The 22,905-nt window shown below is 38.9% G+C and overlaps 3 protein-coding genes across 3 annotated transcripts; 1 reads left to right on the top strand and 2 right to left on the bottom strand.

Moving 5' to 3' along the window:
- The first annotated feature begins 1,645 nt into the window (after positions 1 to 1,645).
- On the top strand, positions 1,646 to 2,597 carry LOC120110513. The gene has a single exon (XM_039125650.1). The coding sequence runs from the start codon at positions 1,733 to 1,735 to the stop codon at positions 2,189 to 2,191; it is 459 nt and encodes a 152-aa protein (XP_038981578.1). The 5' UTR covers positions 1,646 to 1,732; the 3' UTR covers positions 2,192 to 2,597.
- Positions 2,598 to 11,507: 8,910 nt separating this feature from the next.
- LOC103722275 (oleosin-like) lies at positions 11,508 to 12,522 on the bottom strand. Its single transcript, XM_008812761.4, has one exon. The coding sequence runs from the start codon at positions 12,403 to 12,405 to the stop codon at positions 11,926 to 11,928; it is 480 nt and encodes a 159-aa protein (XP_008810983.1). The 5' UTR covers positions 12,406 to 12,522; the 3' UTR covers positions 11,508 to 11,925.
- Positions 12,523 to 13,091: 569 nt separating this feature from the next.
- LOC103722274 (protein CHUP1, chloroplastic) lies at positions 13,092 to 20,879 on the bottom strand. The gene is made up of 9 exons (XM_008812760.4): positions 20,419 to 20,879; positions 20,144 to 20,235; positions 19,275 to 20,030; positions 15,122 to 16,513; positions 14,906 to 15,037; positions 14,390 to 14,571; positions 14,028 to 14,139; positions 13,644 to 13,787; positions 13,092 to 13,489 (listed from the first exon to the last, which is right to left on the bottom strand). Exons 1-9 carry the CDS (start codon positions 20,513 to 20,515, stop codon positions 13,397 to 13,399), a joined length of 3,000 nt encoding a protein of 999 aa, XP_008810982.2. The 5' UTR covers positions 20,516 to 20,879; the 3' UTR covers positions 13,092 to 13,396.
- Positions 20,880 to 22,905: the final 2,026 nt, after the last annotated feature.

Below are 22,905 nucleotides of genomic sequence, written 5' to 3'. Positions count from 1 at the left end.
AAGGAAAGCAAATTCTTCTTCCTGCCGAATAATTTCCATTGTGAATTCCATCTTACCGTAGAACTCAATTCATACAGTTTGTTTTTCAAATCATATGCAACTTTCCGCTACCTCAGGCATGTTCTTCCAGGGCAAAAGAATAATCTTGTGATAGATACGAGTTTTTTGCCTGTGGCTACACTTCGATTTCATGATTCCGTGGTCTGCCTTGCGGACTGAATCAAACCATTGGCTTCCCCTTCATCATTATTATTTTTTTGGCAAAATGGCTGGTCCATACCTTTTGAGACAAGTCAGTGCAAATTGACCAAATTCCAAGAAGACTTCGCCACAGTACGACAAGAGGAGAGAAGCCAAAGAAGGGGTGGCCGGCCATTTTTGACACCGCAGTAAGAATGACTGGTTTTTTTTCTTGGTAGTAGACTGCTCAGACGTGTTAGAAAGGTTAGAAATTTTTATTGAATTTGTTTCTCCAGTGGGTTGCGCCGAACCTAATGCATTTGAATTTGTTGAAACTTTATTGATAGGACAGACTTCATATGAATTCATAGTTATTGTTGCTTTTTTTTAAAAAAAATTTATCACCACTCTAATACTCTCATAATTAAAACCATCTTCTTTGATCTAAAAGAGAATGTCCTCATTTTTCTAATTACAATTGAACACCGTTTCTTCTTGCACCATGCTGGAACTATATGCGTAGACAGTTACTTCTTGTTCCACTTCATATTTTTTTTTCTCTCGTGATCTTGCTTAAAGAGAGAAGGTTTGAGATATTGGGGTTTTTGGCCTGGGCTCCCCGGCCTTTTTTCTCCCTCTTCTCCACCCCCTTCTAATTGACTATAAACAAACAGTAAACAGCGACAAAATTAATTGTTCTACAGAAGAGTAAAAGCTATCAGATAGCACATCTATAGACCAAGAAAATTTATTGATTTCTTTTGATATGCATTATGTTTCTTTCAACACAAAGATACAGACTTTCTCCAGCTCCTTTCTTTATTTATTGTTCATATTAATAAATCATTTAACTTACATAAGCATTAGAGTCATTTTCAAAAAAATATGAGCACAAATCCCACCAAACAATGTGATCCAGAAATATATATATATTTTTTCCGACTTAGCTCGAGTAGTTGGTACTTGTTATTTATATTCAGAGGATGTCATGAGTTTCGATTCTATTAAATATTCCAGAAATTGAAAGTTGTTATAGATAAGGAATCCTTACACAGCATAAAGGTTCAAAAAGTCATCTCAATTGGGCCATTGCCAGGATGTTATCAGACCTTACATGCATCGCAACCTTTAACAGCCAAACTACTAGTTAACGCACTCACAAGCACAACTCCACTAAAATCCGAGACTTCTCGACCTTCCAAGTTCTTTACCATCCGTTCCTTTGTGTGGGTCACCCATCTTCCAAGTTCAAACTGTTTGCTCGGTGTTCCAAATCCAAATTATTTCAAGCAAGCAGACCAACGACCTTTGAACGTTCCCACTGGGCGACTAAAGAAATCAGGTCGATAAATGAAAGGCCACGAAGGATCGCATGAAGAAACCAAGCCTCACCTCACCTCCAAACCGGGTCAAAAGTCTCGTGACCCTCCCACCTTTCCCACCATAAATGTATAACTTTCTTGGAGGCATCCGAACACCACCTCCCAAAAGAAAGTTTCATGCCTAACTCTCTACCATCACAGCACCAGTATAGGAGAAGCCTGTGATCGACATGGCCATCGGCGATCTCTTCGACACGGTATCGGTGCTCGTGAACACCTGCACCAAGCACATGTCGCGTGCGACCAGGAGGGTCCGGAGCCACCGGACCTTCTCCAAGCTGTCTCTCAGCAAGAGTAAGGCTGCTCCCTTCCTCGCGCGGGGGGGCGGCTTCATCCCCTTCCTCCACGCCAAGAACAAAGGCGACAAGGGGAGAGGGGATGACGACAGGAGGAGCAACTCATCTGAAGAAGAGGAAGAGATGGAAGAGGAGGAGCGACTGTGGCAGAGAACGATACTGATGGGGGAGAAGTGCCAGCCTTTAGATTTTTCAGGTGCCATATACTATGACAGCGCCGGGAGGCAGCTCAAGGAGCTCCCCGTTCCCCGGTCGCCTCTTCGAAGCCCACTGCCTTCTTTCGCCTTCCATAACGCCGTCGTTCACTCGGAAAAAGTGGCCAAGAGCAACTAGCGCTTCTCCCTACAAACTCAGCTTTGTCGCTCTCTCTCCCTCTCTCTTCTTTGTGTTTGTTAATGATCATGATATTTTTTGTGTTCGGAATTAGTTGGGTTTTAATTAGTTGAAGTTTTGTTTAATTTGTACATGAGTAAATAAAAGAAGTACTACAGGATTTGTTATGTTTTAGGACATACTTTAATGGTTGTTCTGAGGGTATTTTTTCTGTTAATTACTAGCTTCTGCATGCCTTGTGAGGCCTATGAGAATCGCTCAGAATGGGAGTTCGTGGGTTGAAGTGAAGGGAGAGTAGGTTTCAAGTCTCGTTAATTTAGATTCACCTCCCGGAGACTATGTTGTATATCATGACACGCAAGGGAGAAGGAGAGAGGCGTGGTGGCTGACGAATGGACTGCGGCGTGGCGTGGCTGGGTAAAGAAGAAACCGTTGACCAGTTCACCCCTCGCCCTGCTTCGAGATAAGCCACCGAAAGAGAGTTTGGATGCAGGTGTCCATAGAAGAAAGCTCGGATACGCTCGAATTGGTGGTGTTTGATAAAAAGTAGGGTGTAATTTAAATTTCAAATCCAAGCTGTTACCGGATCTTTTGCTTGAACGGGTAGATAGTTGCGTAGTTACAATCTTTGGCAGAAACTTCTGCCGTGATTTCATCCTTCTAGTTATTTTTTTTTAAAAGCCTTGTAGACCTTTTTTTTTCAATATAAATAGAGGAGGTGACTACAGTCTTAGGTGGCTGAGTACCTTCGAGAGAAAAGTATTGCCATCATTCGTCTCTCTTCTCTTACTCTGTTTCTTCTCTTCCTCTGTCAATCCAAGGTGCTGTGAATCCATTTCTAACAGAGTGGTATCAGAGCAAGGTTAGAAGTGCAAACGGTCAGAGCAAAGGAAGAGATCGTCTCCAAAGTTGATTAAAGAGTAGAGATCAAGCGATCTGGGAGACAAAAAAAACAAAAAAACAAAAGGATGGCAGGTATTGGTGTAAGTCCACTTCTTCCTATTTTCAAAGGTGACAATTATCAGTTTTGGTCTGTTAAAATGAGGACTTTATTTGTTTCACAAGATCTATGGAATTTGGTAGAACATGGTTTTGTAGAATATAATCTTGAGGACCCAGCAATATCAGATGACCAGAAAACTGAAATGAAAGAAAACCAACTGAAGGATGCGAAGGCGCTTTTGTATCTACAGCAAGCAATGGATGAGACCTTGTTCCCTCGCATCATGTCAGCTAAAACATCAAAAGAGGCCTGGGATATCCTAAAAAGTGGATTCAAAGGAACAGACAAGGTAATCACTGTTAAGCTTCAAATTCTTCGACGTGAGTTTGAAACTTTTTTCATGAAAGATTCTGAGTCTATCACTGATTTCTTCACAAGAGTTTCTTCTATTGTAAATCAAATTAGATCTCTGGGTGAAAATTTAAGAGAACAAACAGTGATAGAAAAAATTTTGAGAAGTCTGACTACAAAATTTGATATTGTTGCTACTGCTATTGAAGAGTCTAAAGATTTAAGTACCTTGTCTATGAATGAATTAATGGGCTCGCTTTTGGTTCATGAACAAAGAATTAACAGATCTTCAGGTGAAATATTAGAACATGCTTTACAAATGAGGACAGAGCAGAAAAAAGAACAACCAAAAATTCAAGAGAACCGATCTCATGGCAGAGGTCAAAATGGCGGCAGAGGCCGTGGTCGATTCGGCACTCGAGGAAGGGGTCGAGGCCGATCAAATGACAGCCAGAGGAATTTCAATGAAGGTAACAAAGAAACTAGACAATGTTTTCTTTGCAAAAAGGTTGGACACATTGAAAAAGACTGTTGGTACAAAAATAAAAATCCCAATGTTCCTTTCTGCTCTCACTGTAAAAAATATGGTCATCTTGATAAAAATTGCTGGCACAAAAATCAAGCTAATTACCATGAAGAGAGTAGCAGTGAAAAGAAAGATGAGGAAAATATTTTTTTCTTGGCCTCTGCTGATGATTGTTCAAGTTGTGTTTGGTTTTTGGATAGTGGATGCAGTAACCATATGACAGGTGACAGAAAGATATTTCAACAGATTGATACTTCAGTCAGATCCACAGTTCGGATGGGGAATAATAGTGAAGTGGAGGTGCAAGGAAAAGGAACAGTTGCTGTAGACACAAAGAATGGTAAAAAACTTATTCATGATGTGATGTTTATTCCTGGTTTAAAACAAAATCTTATTAGTGTTGGACAACTAATGAGAAAAGGTTATTCTGCTATTTTTGATGATGACAAATGTGAGGTTTATGACAAGAAAACTGGAAAAATGGTAGTTGAAGTAAAAATAACAAAAAATAAAATGTTTCCTTTACAGTTTTCTGAATTATCCTTGCACGCATTAACTGTTACAGCCTCCGATGAATCTTCCTTATGGCATAAAAGATATGGTCATTTGAATTATGGAGGATTAGAACTGATGAGTCAAAAAAACATGGTAGTTGGCTTACCAAAAATTCAAAATGATGGCAGTATTTGTGAATCCTGTGTGTTTGGAAAACATCATAGGAATTCTTTTCAGACAGGGAATTCTTGGAGAGCCCAAGAGCGCCTAGCACTTGTACATGCAGATATTTGTGGGCCTATGCAGACAACCTCACAGGGTGGTAGCAAATATTTTTTACTGTTTACAGATGACTGCACAAGGATGATGTGGGTGCATTTTTTAAAAGCAAAGTCTGACACATTTTCTGTTTTCAAAACTTTCAAAGCTTTTGTGGAAAAGGAGAGTGGATGCTTTATTAAAACTCTACGTACTGATAGAGGGGGTGAATTCACTTCCAAAGAATTCACTATTTTTTGCAGAAATGCAGGTATCCATAGAGAATTAACTGCGAGTTACACTCCCCAACAAAATGGAGTAGCAGAGCGGAAAAATCGAGTTGTGGTTGAGATAGCCAGATGTATGCTAAAAGAAAAGGCTGTACCAAAGGTGTTCTGGGCAGAAGCTGTGGCTACTACAGTTCATTTGCTGAACCGTTTTCCCACCAAAGCAGTACAAGGTAAAACACCTTATGAAGCATGGTATAGAAGAAAGCCTAATGTGAGTTATTTGAAAATATTTGGCTGTGTTGCATATGCTCATGTTCCAACTGAAAAAAGAAACAAACTAGATGACAAAAGTATTAAATGCATATTTGTGGGGTATAGTAATGAAACAAAAGGTTATCGACTATATGATCCTGTAACTAAAAAATTGATCATTAGTCGTGATGTGATTTTTGATGAAAACAGAACTTGGAATTTTAATGTGGCTGAAATTCCTATAGTTCTAATGGAAGAAGGTAATAAAGTTTTGCCTGATGTCAACACCCCGCCCGCATTGTTTGATGAAAATACCTCACTTACATCTCCTAGTCTGCATAACATACCTAGTGATTCTGATATGCATACAAGTGATTCTGATGATTCAGATGCATATGAAAGATGTGATTCTGACTCACCTCCACCAAAATTTCGAAGGATTTCAGATATTTACCGATCTGTTGATTTTGCATGTTTTATGTTTGAGCCTACTTGTTTTGAAGATGCAGTACAGAAAACAGAATGGGTTCAGGCTATGAAAGAAGAAATGCAAGCCATTGAAAAAAATAAGACGTGGAAGCTAGTTGATCTACCCCCAGAAAAAGAAGCAATTGGACTCAAGTGGATCTACAAGTCCAAGTTCAATGCTGATGGTACACTGCAAAAGCATAAAGCTCGGTTAGTTGCCAAAGGTTATGCTCAGATTCCAGGTATTGATTTCTCAGAAATTTTTTCTCCTGTTGCTAGAATTGATACTATCAGAACAGTTTTAGCCCTGGCAGCTCAGAAAAAATGGCAGGTTTTTCAATTTGATGTGAAATCCGCTTTTCTTAATGGAAAATTGCAAGAGGAGGTATATGTAAAACAACCTCAAGGATTTGAAGTAAAAGACCAAGAAGAAAAAGTTTACAAATTGGAGAAAGCTTTGTATGGACTGAAACAAGCTCCAAGGGCTTGGTACAGTAGAATTAATAACTATTTTCTTCAACACAATTTTCAAAAAAGTGCAAGTGAGCCCACTCTATATATAAAGACCCAAGGTATGGAAATTATCATTGTTTGTCTATATGTGGATGATATGATTTATACCGGAAATTCTATGAGTTTGCTTAAAGAGTTTAAAAAATGCATGATGTCAGAATTTGAAATGACAGATTTGGGACTTTTGCATTATTTTTTAGGGATGGAAATTATTCAAGATTCTAATGGAATTTTTCTGTGTCAAGAAAAATATGCCAAAGATTTATTGAAAAGATTTCATATGTCTGCTTGTAAGCCGGTAAACATTCCGATGAATTCCAATGATAAGCTTGTTTTAGATAATGGTGTTGAAAAAACAGATGAAAAGCAATACAGAAGTTTAATTGGAGGATTAATTTATCTGACTCATTCTAGGCCAGATATTATGTTTTCAGTTAGTCTGTTGTCCAGATTCATGCACAATCCAAGCAAGCATCACTATGGAGCAGCAAAAAGAGTTCTTAGATATATCAAAGGGACTCTTAGTTATGGTATTCGCTATGGACAGGTGGATGTTTTTAAATTATATTCTTATACTGATAGTGATTGGGCTGGTTGTGCTGATAGCAGGAAAAGCACTTCTGGATTTGTGCACAGTCTTGGCTCTGGAGTAATATCTTGGGCGACAAAGAAGCAGGAATCTGTTACTCTTTCAAGTTCAGAAGCAGAATACATAGCAGCTACAAGTGCAGCATGTCAAACAATTTGGCTTCGGCGAATTCTAGCAGATCTCCAAGAAAGGCAAGATGGAGCAACCCAAATCTACTGCGACAACAAATCCACCATTGCAATGACAAAAAATCCTGTGTTCCATGGTCGCACCAAGCATATCGAAGTTCGGCACCATTTCATCCGAGAGCTGGTGGACAAAGGAGAAATTCAAATGGAGTACTGCAGCACCAATGATCAATTGGCAGATATTTTCACTAAAGCTCTGGGAAAAAAATTTTTTTGCAACTTTCGAAGGCAACTTGGAGTTTCACTAATTTAAATTAAGGGGGTGTGATAAAAAGTAGGGTGTAATTTAAATTTCAAATCCAAGCTGTTACCGGATCTTTTGCTTGAACGGGTAGATAGTTGCGTAGTTACAATCTTTGGCAGAAACTTCTGCCGTGATTTCATCCTTCTAGTTATTTTTTTTTAAAAGCCTTGTAGACCTTTTTTTTTCAATATAAATAGAGGAGGTGACTACAGTCTTAGGTGGCTGAGTACCTTCGAGAGAAAAGTATTGCCATCATTCGTCTCTCTTCTCTTACTCTGTTTCTTCTCTTCCTCTGTCAATCCAAGGTGCTGTGAATCCATTTCTAACAGTGTTTTGGTGAAGCCTTGTTTCTTCTAGCAAGCAAAGGTGTTGCACCGAAATGGCATGAGATCTTTGCTCTTTTGTGTCATCCCATGCGTCTGCTTGGAATTAGGGGAAAATGTTTTCCTTAAAGTTTTAAGACTACAGAATTTGATGCCAGGACACCCGGTTTGGTCTGCATTTAGTCCAGCCCTATTACTTTTATATCGAATGATCATCTTGAAAGCCATTTGGTCAAGTCATTATAGATGAACCTCCACGACCCAAACGCATGAAATTTGCATAGCTTCATGTTTTTAACTTGGAACATAATTCCCAATGATTCTGGATTACAATAAACTTTTTAGTTGAAATTTCTAGATCAATAAATAAATATCTCAGCTCAAACCAAACCCAACCACCACAAATCTATCTTCCTTGACCCAAATACTCTAAATATGCGTAGCTCCATGTTTTCCAACTTGGAAGACAATCCCCAACAATTTCGGGTTAGGATAGTTTTTTCTTTTTGAAAGCTTTATATAATTTAAAACTATTTCAAAAATAGTTAAATTATTATGCATATATATAATGTATATGGATTAAACTGAAGTAACAATGAATTATCTTGAAAGCACTGTGTATGTAATTGTTATGCTTTATTTGCATATTTTATCATAGAAAATATATAGGTGTGATCATACACTTGCTGTAAGTTTAATGCATATACAAATCACTTGCATATAAACCATCATTTTTGTAAAGCCAGGGGTCTACACAACATGCTATTATTAGACAAAAACAAAATTATCATATAATAACTGAACTTAAATTTTTCGTTGTTCATGAAAATAATATTAACTGAATTCACAAGTTACGGTCAATTGGACGATAAAATTATGGTCTGTTATATATAAGACTCTTATGTCATTACAATCATTTGAGTAGTGACATCGTATGCATTGATAGATCTGCGAATCTAAAAGCAGATATAAATTTTTTGAGGTAAAAAGGTGAACTCAGGAGTTCATAATTTTTTGAGGTAAATTTATAACTTGCTTGTGGAGGAGTTTGACGGATTTGAACTTGGATATGGATTTGTTCATAAAATCATCAATGTGAGAAACTCACCTGCAAATATGAGAAAAAAATTGAAGATATAATTAACGAGAATTAAGATTTTTGTATTTTAAAATCTCAGGAGCTACGGAACAAGGGATGAAGGAAAATCACGGAACATTCTCTCTCTGATGAACAAAATGCAAGTAAAAGAAACTGAGAAGCACATTTTGAGAAAGATTTCCAGTGGCAGGAATACATGTATAAGGATGCCTTCAAATAATGAAGGTATACCGTCTCCTCTTCTTTAGATATAAATTTTGGTTAGCCCAGGCTAATCTTTGTACTTTCATTACTTTGTTTCATAAACCTTTTTTGTTAAAAAAACTATATTATAATGAGGTCCAAGTTCGAATCGCTGCGGCGACGATTAAATTGTGGACCGAAGCTCATTACTTTGGCTACTGCTTGGACTTGTGGTGTAGGACCGCTCTTGAACTGCTAGTAGCCGGGGTGGTGCCGGGTGTGACGTACTCATACGTGGGACTTGAGCCAGAGCTCAGAGGAGTAGCTGAGCCGGGCCTACGGGTGGTGAGGGTATGAGTAAAACCGGTCGGGGTGCCCAACACACGGCCATTTCTACCCGCATCGAACATTCTCCTGGCGGGGCGGGGGCCCAGTGGGGGCTGCTACGCGGGGGTGGGCTTGTCCCTTCCTCCCCCCTACCCCTTTTTTCATTAGCAAAAAAAAAAAAAAAGAGTTAGAATAAAAATCTAAAATATGGGTCAGGGATAGTTCCAAAATGGCAACATAAATGCAACAGCAAGTTCAAGAGAATGAAGCTCAAGATCAATTGCCCATGCAAATTTAAAGTGGCAGCAAAGCCTATAAATATTGCCAAGATGAACCAGTAACTGGAAAATTTTTATGTTGTATTTAAGTTATTGCAATAGACTCCACCAATCTCTCATCCAAATGGGCATAGTCTTCTAGCCTAATATCATTGCTAAAATATCCATGGCTAAGGAACTCATAATGGACCAAAAAGACCTCTCAAACTTTAAGGACTCATTTGGAAGAATTTTTTCTAACTAGAATTTTTTTTTTTGGAAAGCTGCACGCATATATGATGTCTGGAAAGGTGCTTTTTGAATGTTTGGTTGACCACAAAAAAATGACACATTTCAAAATAGCTTATGTTTAGTTGGACATCTGCATTTCGAAAAAGTTGTATAAGATACCTATTTTACCCTTAACAAAAAAAAAATTATCTCATTCTAACTAAATGCTTAAGAGTGTTTTTGGAAGAAAAAAAATTCCATTTTTAATATATGGAAATTGACTTTTTTATGTGCTACATAAATTTTTCTTTTTCATGAAAAATTGGAATCTTATTTTCATTGTAAAACTATTTTCCAATCCCTCTCATTTGTAAACTTTAACCAAACATGAGATGTTTCTCAATTTTCTAGTTGACCATACTTTTTCTTCTTTTCTCACGAGCCAAACGAAATCTAAGTTTGCAAGCTTTGTGCAAGAAAGAGATCAACTACCTTGGTCTATGTTGCTTTACTACATCCTAATCTGAAAAGATAAAATGAAACTATAGTGGTACATGGATTAGCATCAATCACCTAGAGGCCTAGAACAGAGGAAAATATAACAGCATCAAGGAATGGCAATCTGTATCTATGCCAAGAACTGCAGGGCTAGTTCATCTGTAGAAAGCCTTGCTGGTTATGAAGCACTCTCGTGCAGTCATGCTAGACTCTGAAGCTGATCGCCCCACTTCCTCTTCTGCTGTTAGTTGATGACTTTTGTTGGATTCAGGACTCACTTTGAGGCCTGGCCACCCCACTACCAAAAATAAAACCAAAAGGTTCCAAGTCCGGCAAACCTTGTTGGATTTTGAACTTCCAGAAGTGGCATATGATGGAATCCTATTTATACCTCAAACCTAAACTCGAATTTACAAATGATTCATAAAGAAAAGAAATGCCACCGTGAGTGAGTCGGTTTAGATTGTATCTTTGGCATGAAGGAATGATTGATCTTCTTTCTCGATATCAATTATTAGATTGCATGTTAATTATATAGATCTTAAAGCATTACATATTTCTTTCATTGATCTATATAGATCTTGAAGCAACCATTGCACAATTCAACATGTCATGAAAGAAGATGAACCATTTTTCGGTGCCAAAGATACAGCCTGAACCCTCATACTCTTGATCAATAATAATTGGGATAATTTCTTCCCACTACTCCTTTGAGTCATACTTTGAGACGGTCCACTGGATATTACAAAAATACCCTTTGCTGGCATGAGACGGGTTGCACTTGTCTTCCATGAATTGGATAAGCTTGATCGTTATAACCAATAATGTTAAAGATTTGTTGAGATGAGACAATGCTTGCATAATGTGTGACGGACGGGCTCTATCTCTTCAAAGCCTTTATTTTTTTTTATAACAGAAAAAAAGGAAGGAAATTACATTAACAAAACGAAATGAGAAAATTATATCCCTTTTCCTCTTGTTAGATAACAAGAAAATTACAGCTCCAACGGCTATCCAAGTGCACCTCCGACTGGAAATTATATCATGTGGTTCTGTCATTAGGTACCATTTGAATTTTGTGGTATTCGTAACGTGGTAACCTAATTCATTGGTTGGTTTGGCTTGGACTGATGTTCATAATATGTAGTTCTTTATTAATAAATCAGATTTTGCTTGGAAACGAAAAGGAAAATTTATTTTTATTTTTTACCATAATTTTAATATCAAATTTTGTTTTAATTAGACAAATTCTTTCAATAAAAAAAATTGGATTTGTTGAAGATACGCTAGATAGGTAACATAAGTTTAAGAAGAGGTCGGACCATTAATAGGTTCCACTCATGCAAACCTGCTGGATCCAAATCTTAGATCATTAACCAATTACAGAGACTCCGCATCATACTTCATTGTAGATCCATTTCATCTCATATATATATATACACACACACACACACGCTAGATAGATTGGGTGCAATATACCTAAAACCATTCACGCAAACATAAAATTGTCTAAAAATCATACCAAAACTGCAGCGTTTGATCTCCATCAAAGCCCATATCATCACCATTCGCCAGCCCCAACCCTAGTAAACCTTTCATCACCAAAGCCCATATGACTAAAATCAGTCCTCTTAACACTAACTCATGGCACGCATAAGAAAGCAAACCAAACAGAACGTCCGCAAGCGGCAGTAAAACAGTAGTAACTCAACGGCAAGAACTCCAACAAAACCGCTGAACCCCATTAAAAGATCTGAGCTCAAGCTCCCGGCGCGGCATCCTTCATCCGGCTGTGAAGATAGCCACCATACTCCCGGGCATAGTCCTTCATATGGCTCGCCGTGTCGGCGATCCGGCTCCGCGCAGAGTCGACCCGGTCGCTCCCCACCGGGTGGCGGCCGCTGAAATAGCGGTACAGCCACGTCGCGCCAGCCACGGCCGCCACGCCGAACCCGCAGAACGACAGGAACCCGGCGATCGAGATGAAGATGACGGCGGCGACCGGGAACCATATCGGGCTGGTGAGCAGGATAATTGGGCCGAAGAAGACGAGGGCCGCGACCGTGCCAGTGAGCGTCAGCCCGGTTAGGAGGAGAAGGATGCCTCCGGAGATGACGAGCGTCAAGAATCCGACGACCTGGGTGGAGGTGGGGGCGCGGTCTTGGAGCCGGCGGAGGAGGACTTGGCCGGAGGCGGGCCGTTGGGCTCGTGGGCCTGCGCCGGGCTGACGGTCCGCCATTCTTGTTGGTGGTGGCTCTGTGGTTATGGAGCTTCCGAGAGAGAGAGAGAGAGAGAGTGGGGGGCAGTTTGGGGGGTGGAGTGATATAACAAGGGAAAGGAGGAGGTGAAGAGGGGTGAAGTGACGCGTGTGGGGATGGTTCTTTTTTGACGGGCATGCATTTACACGTGTGAAGAGCACAGGGAGAGTTAGGTTGGGAATCCTTTTTTAACCCGTGAGGAGGGATGACCCCTTCCCCAAGGGGGTCAGGGGTGGGGCCGGAATAGGATGCCTTATTTGTGGAAACCGTGGGTGGGGATTTGCGTCCGGTCCCTCGGTTTCGTTTATTGAATGTTTGGGGGGGATAAAAGTATAAAACGGGTGGAAGCCAGATCCGGACCCTTGGAGCCCATCTCGGATCAAATGGGAATTAGATTTGAATATTTATTCATAAGTTTAGTAACTTTGATTTGAAGGGTTAGGCATGTTGATCTAAAAGATTGCCATTAGAAACTATATTGTACATATTACGATGTTTGAATTCTTCTACCTTCAATTTAGCTATTGAACGAGGAGATGCCAAAAATCATGATGCTCTGATACGGGGCGCAAATAAGCTGAAGATGCCACCTTGCCTCCCTAGTAGATTAATTATCTTTAACAAAACTATAATTTGCACTCCAGGAGCAAGAGAAAATACTGATATCTCAAATTTTTGGTATGTCCAATTGCACAGAATAAATGAAATAGTTTCTGTGGGAAAAAAAAAGAATACAACTATGATCAACTTACCAGGTAGAATTCTCCAGGGTGCCTATGCAATTAGTATTTGTTCCAAGCATTATAAGCCTGGAGATAACTTGTGCAAACGCTATACATGCACGACATGATGACTAACAAAGCCAATATATGTATCTGGACATGTTTCATCTATTACATTTGGAAAATGAGATGTACAATATATGATTGAAGACAAAAAAGGAGAGAATGAAATAAGTAAGCCACTCATGTATCAGGACTTCTGAGGCTCAGTTGTTTGTGTGTTGACCCGGCTTCTTAGTTCTTCAAAAGCTCTCATGCTCTCTGCGTCAAAGCCTCCAGCAAACTGGAAGAAGATACATGAGAGAAATTTGACTCAAAAAAGTTGCTATTGATGCAATAATAAAGAGTTGCTACTTCTTTAAGATATATTGCTATTAGTCTACAAGTATACAGATTAAAGATGCAAGAGAAAAGGTCAGGAGCTCATAAAATTTTACCTGATGGACCCTGAAGGCAAACCGGACACCTTGGAGGACCAAAAATTCCCTGTTTGGTTCTTTCTCAGTTCCACTCAAAGCATCAAGCTCTGAGGCAACCCTCTTCATGTACTTCCTCGCCAGCTGAACAGATGACAATTTAATCTGCCAAAATATCAATTTGTAATTTAGTGATCTTTCTTACAGCCGGTGAGATTGACAATGTATCAGATATCAATAGGCATAAAAGTAAAGTGGCCAAGAACATATTCTAGGCTGAAAAGAATGGATTTTTTTTTCAGATTCATTCAGTCAAAACCTGCTATATTTTGTAAAACAGATACAAGGGATAACTTTAGTTATATATTGCGAGGATGAAGTAACACTGTAGAAACTAATACATACCTTGCCCACCACACCTGAGTCTGACAACCAATCAACTGGAATCCCGAACTCTCTGTAGCGTGAGATAGTCATATCTCGAGTACGTAAGAGTGCATAGACACTTTGTTCCACCCTGAAAATTCAAACATAAGGAATAATTAGATGATGCAAAAAATTCTCTCATCCCTCCATGTAGGATCTATATGCTGCTTCTGCTTGTATTGTCTGCTCGCAGCAATATGCAAGCCATTCAAATTTTTTCTGCTCAGTCTTCAATAGGAACAGATGCAGCCATTGATGTTGTGCAAATCATCGTCAATGAAAAGTAGTACTATTTAGAGAAGACATGAATAGATTAGCATCTTGGCGAAGCAGGAACTTACTTTTCAAGCAATGAATACATTTTCTTGAGAGCAGCTTCACAAGGAAGTTTTGGATCATCAACAAAACATGAAACTTGTTTCTCCAACTTCATCAGGTCTTGATATTCAAAAGCTGCCTCCCTCAAAGCATCAGCTTTACTCTCGGGCCAATCAAAGTGTTTAAGAACTGCTCGTTCATCAACCTACAAAACCAAAATGAAATGGACCCACAGGAGTAAGATTCAAATATTCGATTTCACCGAACACTTCAATGCAAATAGTAAGACATTATCTAAAGCAAAAGATCGGGTGAGAGAATAATGCTCAGAGTTCAATCATCAATCGGATAAGATAAATAAGAAAACGACCCAAATTATCAAAATTGCATTTTAAGTTTATTTCCTCAACTGCAGAAATTAAAAAAAGTCAGATTTGACTGATGTTCAGAATGAGAGCTCTTCAATGTTAGTTATATATTAATTTTTAAAGATAAATTATAGTGTTTTAGAAGCTTGAGATGATTAGCTTTTTCCTTACCAAGAAGGAGAGTTCCTCATCCAGCCAGCTGACAAACGACACAACATCATCAATATTTGCAAAAGTTGCAGCTCGAACCTCAGTAGCCAAGGACTGGACAAAATCACCTTGTGTCTCCACATCAGCCTTCACCTGAAGCAAACTAATTTGTTCAACATCCCCCAAAAAAGAGAACACCAGGAAAATGTCACAGCATGTGGGAAAGAAAAAGCTTACAGCTAGAAGAAATGCTGAACGATTTTCAATTTCCCCAATCATACTATTTCTAATATCGGCAGCACTGGATGTCGAGGAAGCCATGGATGCTGTATCCTTCTTCGCTTCACGCTTCATGAGAGATTGATAGAACTCAACCAGCTCAGGGGCGCGGTGAACTTTATCGCCGCTCGATGGGCCTTTTAGGAGACCTCCTGGAGGTGGCGGAGGGCGTGGTGGGCCTCCGGGAACCCCAGGTGGGGGTGGTGGTGGAGGTGCACCTGGGGGCAATGGCGGACGTGGAGGTGGCGGTGGTAAACCACTTGAAGGGCTGTTAGCGCCGGGAGCGCCACCTGATGGTTTAGGAGGTGGCCTAGGCACCCTTGGAGACCTCTTCTCAATGTGTGCAAGTTTTATCTTGCTAACTATCGGGCTGTCAACCTTGCCATCGCTGGACTTCTCGCTTGAATCAGTAGTAGGTCCGGGAACTTTCTCCTTTATTTGTGCAAGTTTAGTGGGTAGAGTGATGGGTTTTTCCCTCTCCGCCTTAGCTCTAGACTCGAAGTTTGAACTCGAAGCTGAGCCATCACCAAATCTTTCTGCTCTAGCTTGCTGTGCTTTCTCCTTGATTGCCTTCTCTCTCTCCAATGCGAGTTTGTGCCGGTCCTTGAATGCAGGATACTTGTCCTCGGCCACACCTTCAACCGATCTAGACATCAGCTGGAAAGAAGCAGCCACGTTGTTTAGTTCATCGCCGGAAGAAACCTGGGTTCTTAAGCGTGGAAGATTCGCTTGGTCTAAGAAGTCATCTGGATCCTGGTCATTCTTCCCAAACGTGGTGATGGCAACACCATCTCCAGCATTTCTTAGCATTAGAGCTTCCAATGGCCCCCTTGATCTTTGGCTGATGCTAGTCCTCATTGGCGAGCTTCCTCCTATAGACCGTGCTGGCGAGGCTAAGACACTAGCATCATCCTTGCTCTTTCCCCATTTCTTGAGCTTCTGAATCAGACTAGGCTTCTTGCTCATGGAGCTGTATCTACTGGACGAGCTAGCAATGGAAGCATTGTCATAGTCTTCACTACCGGGTGAAGAAGGAATGGAGGAAAAACTCTCTAGATCAGTGTCACCTTGTCCACGTTCAGATCCTGCATACTCTTGCATCAGCCGTTTAGCTCTCTCTTGGGACTTGGGGCTCAAACTCTTGCTAAGATCACGAGCTGAGATCTTCCCAGATGGTGTCTGATAATTCCGAAGTTCATATCTCAAGCATGCATTTACCCAGCGTAGGTACACCAATTCCTCTACTTCACTGAACCTGGTCATCTGTAGACCTTCCACTTGCTTTGTGAGATCTTCATTGGCATGCCTCAAATTATTAATCTCCTCCCTTGCCCTAGCAACCAAATCACTCTGCATCATGAGGGGAAAAAAATGTCACAAACATTTTTCATGGTTAGTCGGAGACTATTGATCCTGATCTTAGTTCATGCCATGTTTTTTTGGGGTACATATAGGCATATAGTGCTCAGTGTTTCTTCAGTCTAGTATGAGGTGCATTGGACCTAAGAAGACTGGACAAACATCGCCAGCAAGAATATAAGTTACAAAGTTGAAACCAAATATATAATGCTCTCAACTGTTGGAAAATTTTCCTACTTCACTGAAACATGTTACTAATTTTTATTCATTTAAGCAATCATTTCTGTTTTGAGTATGCTACTATTGGAAATGTTGGCAAATGAAGTGTTTAGTACTTCCATCTCCCAAGCTATTCCACAGACTCACTTATCAAACAATAAATACTTCTTGTATTGAAATGATCCAAGACCCACCTTTCTTTTCAACAAAAGTATTAGTAAATGAATACACAAAATACTAACTTCCAAAATATCACTAGATTGCAGGGCCAAACCAACATTACTGCGGTATAAATGTTAGGTTGCTTCAGCTGATGATAATGCAACCTAACATTTATACTGCAGAAATATTTCTGGGTTCATACTGAAAAACTATGATATTTTTGGAAGATGACATTTATGTATTCATTTACTAATACTGTTGCTTCAGATGATGCTAATTCCTTGGTTTCTTGAATCTACCACTGCAGACAGAGAATGGAAAAAGAAGTGCTTTCCGCATATTTTCTTACATAAATTTTTCTTGTTATTGAACTTCTCAGATTTGCTGTGACCTCTTAATTGAAAATATACATTTATAATTTCAGATTTTGTTGCGTTTTCCCATATTATACTGGATTGTTCATTGAAAAAGACATTTGTAATGTTTACATATTGAGATTATTCTAGCTTTCTATTAACCTTTTGACTCCATTTTAACTACTGAAGTTCACATATATTTTAACCTTCGCTTAAGTCCAGGAAAAATTAACGCAAACGCTTCTCCTAAGTTAATAGCAAGATTTTCTTAGATTAGATCTACTTTTGCACAACTCCCGAAGTTCATTTGCAAGAAATATCACCCTTGGCGTAGATTCTCTTCTTGTCTCTAAATAATGTAAAGTTATTTTTCTTGGTCAATCACTATTTCCTGTCATGAAGTATAATTATTAAATCGATGATTGTGTGTTTACCAAAAAAAAAAAATCACCTAGTTACATGATTACAATCTAATTTTTCACTCAATGTAATTTTTGCTCAAATAAAGGCACAATGGCAAATCTGCAATTGATTGACAATAGTTGTCAGATTTCTATGTATTGTGATGCTTAGATCTAATCTTGATTTTCAAGGAATATTCACATTCTTTTAGTCTTTCATTTTGTTCAAGTTCAAACTAGTATTACGCCGTACTGAGCATTTGTAGATCTGCCATACAAAGGCAAATGACTCATCTTTTTTCAGCATGAAGTTACGTTTTCTTTCACTCCTTGTATCATGTTTTTATGCTTAAATCATTATTGATTTTACCAAACCTAATTGTTTGTCAGATATAAAGTTCCTATACAAGTTAATATCAGTTTGCAGTTTAACTTATTGCATTCTTTATATTCAAATTTTCCAGTATCAAGAATATGGAATCAACTACTATCAAGAACTTGAAAAACTCAATGCAGGGTGCCAAAGTTAGATTAATTGTATAGATATAGGACAGCTCAGTTACAATAAATGTGAACTGATGCTTGGTTCAATCTGTCCATGCAGAAGTAATTCTCTTTGTACAAATTATAAGCTGAGAAGCACCAAATTGACAGATGCTCTCCATGTTTGCCGCCCCCCTCAATCTTGTATTTACTACTATTTTGATTTACCAAAGCCTACAGGATTCTGTTATGAACCTTTTGGTTTTGTTACAAAGTCAATTAACTTGACAGTAAAAATGCAGTGATCGGTGTACAGGTGTACTAGAAAAGAGAACAACTAAAAACAATTAGATATATGCTGATATGATGATGAACAACACAACAATGATGATGACTGTTGAAGAACTTCTCCAATTACTTGGCACATTTTAACAACAATCATCAAAATATGCTCATTTGTTTTATAATGAAAAAACAGAGGACATCTCAGTTTTTCTCCAAGGAGTTGCTCTCTTTTGTTCCTAGAGCTGTCAGAAGGTGGCCTGATTCAAATGCTATAAAGTAAAAATGAGAAAAAGATAGGCATCATTTTTGGTAAGGAGAGAAAATAATGGTACTTCTATGCAAAAGAAAAGAAGAAAGAGTGAAAATTGTGGTTGGATGTTTGCAGAACCGGCTGTAACATACATAAAACACACATTTTCCCCATAATTACGGACTTAATTATTGCAAAAAGTGATACGGTAATTTCATACTTATCATAAAATAAGATATACAATATATATCTGTCCTATAAATCCAAAGCTCAATGATTGTGGGCAATTTACAGCCACATACTTGTTCCTCCACAGCTATATATGCCATTTCAGAATAAAAACAGATGAACAAGAAAAAAAAGAAGAAGAAGAAGAAGAAGAAAGGAAGAGTGGGTGATTATTGTAACATATAGATCATATGCACCTAGAGCAAAAGTGAACAGACACAAGTATCTAACCATTTAAGGTGACCAGGCTTATAAACCATCTTGATCCTCACCCATCACAGAGTGAAGATTGTACACGCATCAGCCATCCATTAGTAATATATACTCCATTATTACCAAACCATATAATTCTCATACATTTCACGTACCTCTGTCATGTTGGAGAGTTCTGCCACTCTGGCTTCAGCTGCATCCAGTTTTATCATTAGCTCTCTCTTCTCATGCTGCAGTTCCTTGTTTCTCCTCCTCAGCTCAACTACCTCCACCTCCTTCTCCTTCACAGCTTTGAGCTTCTTCTCCACTTCAGCATCTTTCCTCGAGGCCGCCTCCTCTTTTTCCTGGAGGCTGGTAACTTGCTGTTTCAGCAACAGCAACTGCCCTTTGGTCTGGCTAGCATCAAGCTCAATCTGCCGCTGAAGCTCCTTGATCTTATTTCTTGCCACCGCCAATTCCTTCCTTGCTGAAACACCTTGCGCAATCTCTCCTTGGAGCTTCTTCCTCTCAGCTTGCAATGAGTTAATAGTAATGTTTAGCATGTCAATCTCAACCATCTTAATCTTTAGTTGCTTCTGTAACTCAGCGATGTCTGATTCCTGTTCTTTAAGGCCATAGTACTCAAGCAATTCTCCTTCAAGCTTCACCTCACGCTCCTCCAATTCTTTCACCAAGTTCCGTAACCTCTCCAATTCAGAGGCATTGCTAGCCATCTCAATATCATATTGGGATTTGTCTAGGACATCAAATATATTATTGGGTAATGTAAATTCTATCTCTCCGGAGAGAAGATTTTCGAATTCAGGCAGCATGTCATCTTCATCTTCTATTTGACCAAGGGCAGGACCCTGGGCTTGCCTAATGAGATTGCTAATTGTTTTAACCTCTTCTTCTTCCTCTTCTTCCTTCCCCTGCAATTGTCAGAGAGGGAAATGGCAATCCGCATCACTAAAAAGATTTCAGAAGCTAAAAGACAGACTTAATCACAATAAAACTAATATAGGTAATCAATATATAAACATACATGATCCTTCCTTTGAGTAACATCAGAATCTTGGTCCTGCTCACCCTGTCTCTCTTCTTTCCAATCAGGTTTTTGGTTTGCCTCCCCATTCTCTAAGGTCACAATTTACAATTAGAGTAGAAATTGTTTCAATAAATCATGCTGGTGGAGAAGCGGAGCATAACAAACTTTAATTCATAAATTAAGCTTTATTGAATTACGAATTTCACCTGCCAGCATTTATAGCAATAGATACTTCTATTCTATTCTATTGATGAGAAAGATCAAAGATGTACCTGAAGGCTTTACGTGAGATGGCCTTGCACAGTTAACCTGCTGAACTGCATAAGCTGCGATGGAGGCAGCAACCAGGAAGCCTAATCTAACAAGCATGAAGAAATGTTATCCAAGCTTCCTTCTTCCTTCACTCATCACTTCTCACCACCCCCCCTATCCAATCCAAATCAGTGAAAGAATCAAAACCCATGAGCCAAAACATTGGTTTTGTTGAAAAATCTGAAACGTCAAAAAGAAGATGAACTACGCTTTCCTATCAAGCCACCAGGAGATATCCAGCATAGGGAAGCTGTTCTCCAAATTTATGATGGATACAAGACCAGAACTCTTCTTGGAACAAGGAAGCACCAACATAACATGTGGCTGCGCTTCTCTATCCAGTTTTACTACATGCATCCAAATGCATTATCTCTTTAACTCGAGCTGCTCTCCATAAGAATTGCCTGTCAATAGAAGCAACCAAGGAACTGACAAAATTTCTATTTGTCGGAGGAAAGTAGCACTCCGATGGTGGCCTAAGGGAAGGAATGTTGGACGGGCTCCTAATCAACGTTTGATGCGCTCTTTGGCGATATAAAACTCTTATAATACATGAAGGTAGTCATCTCCTGTTCACATAAATAGGTGGGACGAAATTTGTGGGTGTTAAAAGGGGAGAGCTGTCTTCTAATTCTCAGCCATCCGCTTTTCGGATGGCAGGAAGGGAAAGTCCAACCACCAACAACAAGATTAAAAGGCAGCAATTTCTAGGGAGATCATGTATCATGACCCCACCATGCTATAATGACTATAATAAAAGTTTTTGCAGGCCTGTTATAACATAAACATAATGCCATTATTTATAGATGCATCATCATGTTATAACAGCTTGACATGTTCAGCACATATGTAAATGAATAATTTCTTTGAAAGAAAAAAAATCAATTCTCCATATTGGCTGGAAAAAAAAGTTTTTTTTAATTTAGTGAATAGTAATATAATCAAATTACAATGTTAAACTTTTGTTATCTTCAAACTAGGCCTTCAAATATGTGCAACTATACTGTAATCACGGTTACAGTCTAATTAGAACATGTAATTAAAATATACTGTAATTAAAATATGTGCATTTGTAAGAAGGCCAAAAAAAAAAAAGAACATGTCCAAAATTATTGTAAGTAGAGTAATAGAGTCCATCATTTAAAACCATGCAAATGTGTCTTTTGTAATTATTTTAATTTTTAAATGAAGATAATTACGATTAGATGACACCAAAAATCTTTAGGCAATTAATGTAGGAGTTTTATGTTGTACCTGCGCTTAGTTGGCTGCCCTTACCTGGTGAGGCCCGCCATGACAAACTAACCCCTCTAAAGTGCGATCATATATCTGCCCTCAGCATAAGTGATGGAATGGACGGCCCATATACCAAGATATTACATCTATGATTGGAGAATAAAATTATAAGGTGTAGTCTACTGCACCAGAAGCACAGGAAGTTGGAGCCATTCATTGATGGCTACGGGATGGAGCCAAGTTATCCCGGGGGTGTGGGTTCTCGTGGCTGTCACCGGTCCCCAATCCCAGCCACCAGTTCATCTCTCTGGCCTTTTCTTTTCTTTTCTTTTGTGGACCAGAGTCGTTGTAACTTTGCAAGTCCTATCCGGTTCAGTAATGGACCATGAGCAGATTAGCCCAGGCCAATAATCGGTTTGGGCTTAGCTCTTTGGTTCGCAGGCCGGATAAGTGCCTGTGCTCAGGCCCATTTAGGAGACAATGGATCTGAACTTAGTTTTTTGTTTCCCTTTTTCCTTAAATGTTTTTTGTTTCTTGTTGACATGGTTTTTAGTTCCCATCCAGCACTTCCTCTTCTGCAACTACTGATCTTTAACGAGTTAGCAACAGTGTAAAGCATTTCTATAATCTCAATTCTTGATAATTATCGTTCTACACTCATCTAAGAAGAATGATTTATGGGTTTTTTTTTTTTGCAAAAGGAAAATCTTAACTGTAAAGCAGTCGGAAATTTGGTTTGTGTTAGAAAAATGAAGTATAATAAAATAAAAAGAAAAAAAATGCAAAACAAATCTGAATAGAATGCTCAGCTCCAATCTGGGTTCTGGTTGTGAAACCTTAGTGGTAAGATTTCCAGGTAGGTACTGAACATTTAGTTCGAGACAAAGTGAACACATGCCTCTGAAGTGTATGATATATCTTGGGTGAATCAATGCTTGAGGGACATAAAATATACGAGTTATGATCATTGTTGTAAGAATTTAGCAGGTGTGAGCAAAGTTCTGTAACACAATATCACAAGACATGCTGTAAAATTTGATGGCCAATGTTTTGCAAGGACAACAGCAAATCATTATAAGATTAGAGAAGTAGAGAGCAATACTTGAAATGATCAAGTGGTTAGATAGTCAAATTGAAATGAACGAGTACTTATGAATATGTTCATTCAGCACCAGGAGTAGAATTAATAGAAGATAAAGTGAGGGGATCAC

The sequence above is a fragment of the Phoenix dactylifera genome, chromosome 4 (assembly GCF_009389715.1).
Source record: "Phoenix dactylifera cultivar Barhee BC4 chromosome 4, palm_55x_up_171113_PBpolish2nd_filt_p, whole genome shotgun sequence".
In the NCBI taxonomy this organism is placed as follows: domain Eukaryota; kingdom Viridiplantae; phylum Streptophyta; class Magnoliopsida; order Arecales; family Arecaceae; genus Phoenix; species Phoenix dactylifera.
The sequence above is the reverse complement of the archived record's forward strand: the minus strand, read 5'-3'. Positions and strand labels throughout refer to the sequence as shown.

Bases quoted from the DNA above. Each gene is read 5' to 3' on its own strand.
- LOC120110513 (XM_039125650.1), top strand. From the start codon at position 1,733: ATGGCCATCGGCGATCTCTTCGACACGGTATCGGTGCTCGTGAACACC.
- LOC103722275 (XM_008812761.4), bottom strand. From the start codon at position 12,405: ATGGCGGACCGTCAGCCCGGCGCAGGCCCACGAGCCCAACGGCCCGCC.
- LOC103722274 (XM_008812760.4), bottom strand. From the start codon at position 20,515: ATGCTTGTTAGATTAGGCTTCCTGGTTGCTGCCTCCATCGCAGCTTAT. The intron at 20,236-20,418 runs GTACATCTTTGA...TTGTGACCTTAG, and splicing joins ATCTCACGTAAAGCCTTCAG to AGAATGGGGAGGCAAACCAA. The intron at 14,140-14,389 runs GTAAGTTCCTGC...TTGAATTTTCAG, and splicing joins ATGTATTCATTGCTTGAAAA to GGTGGAACAAAGTGTCTATG.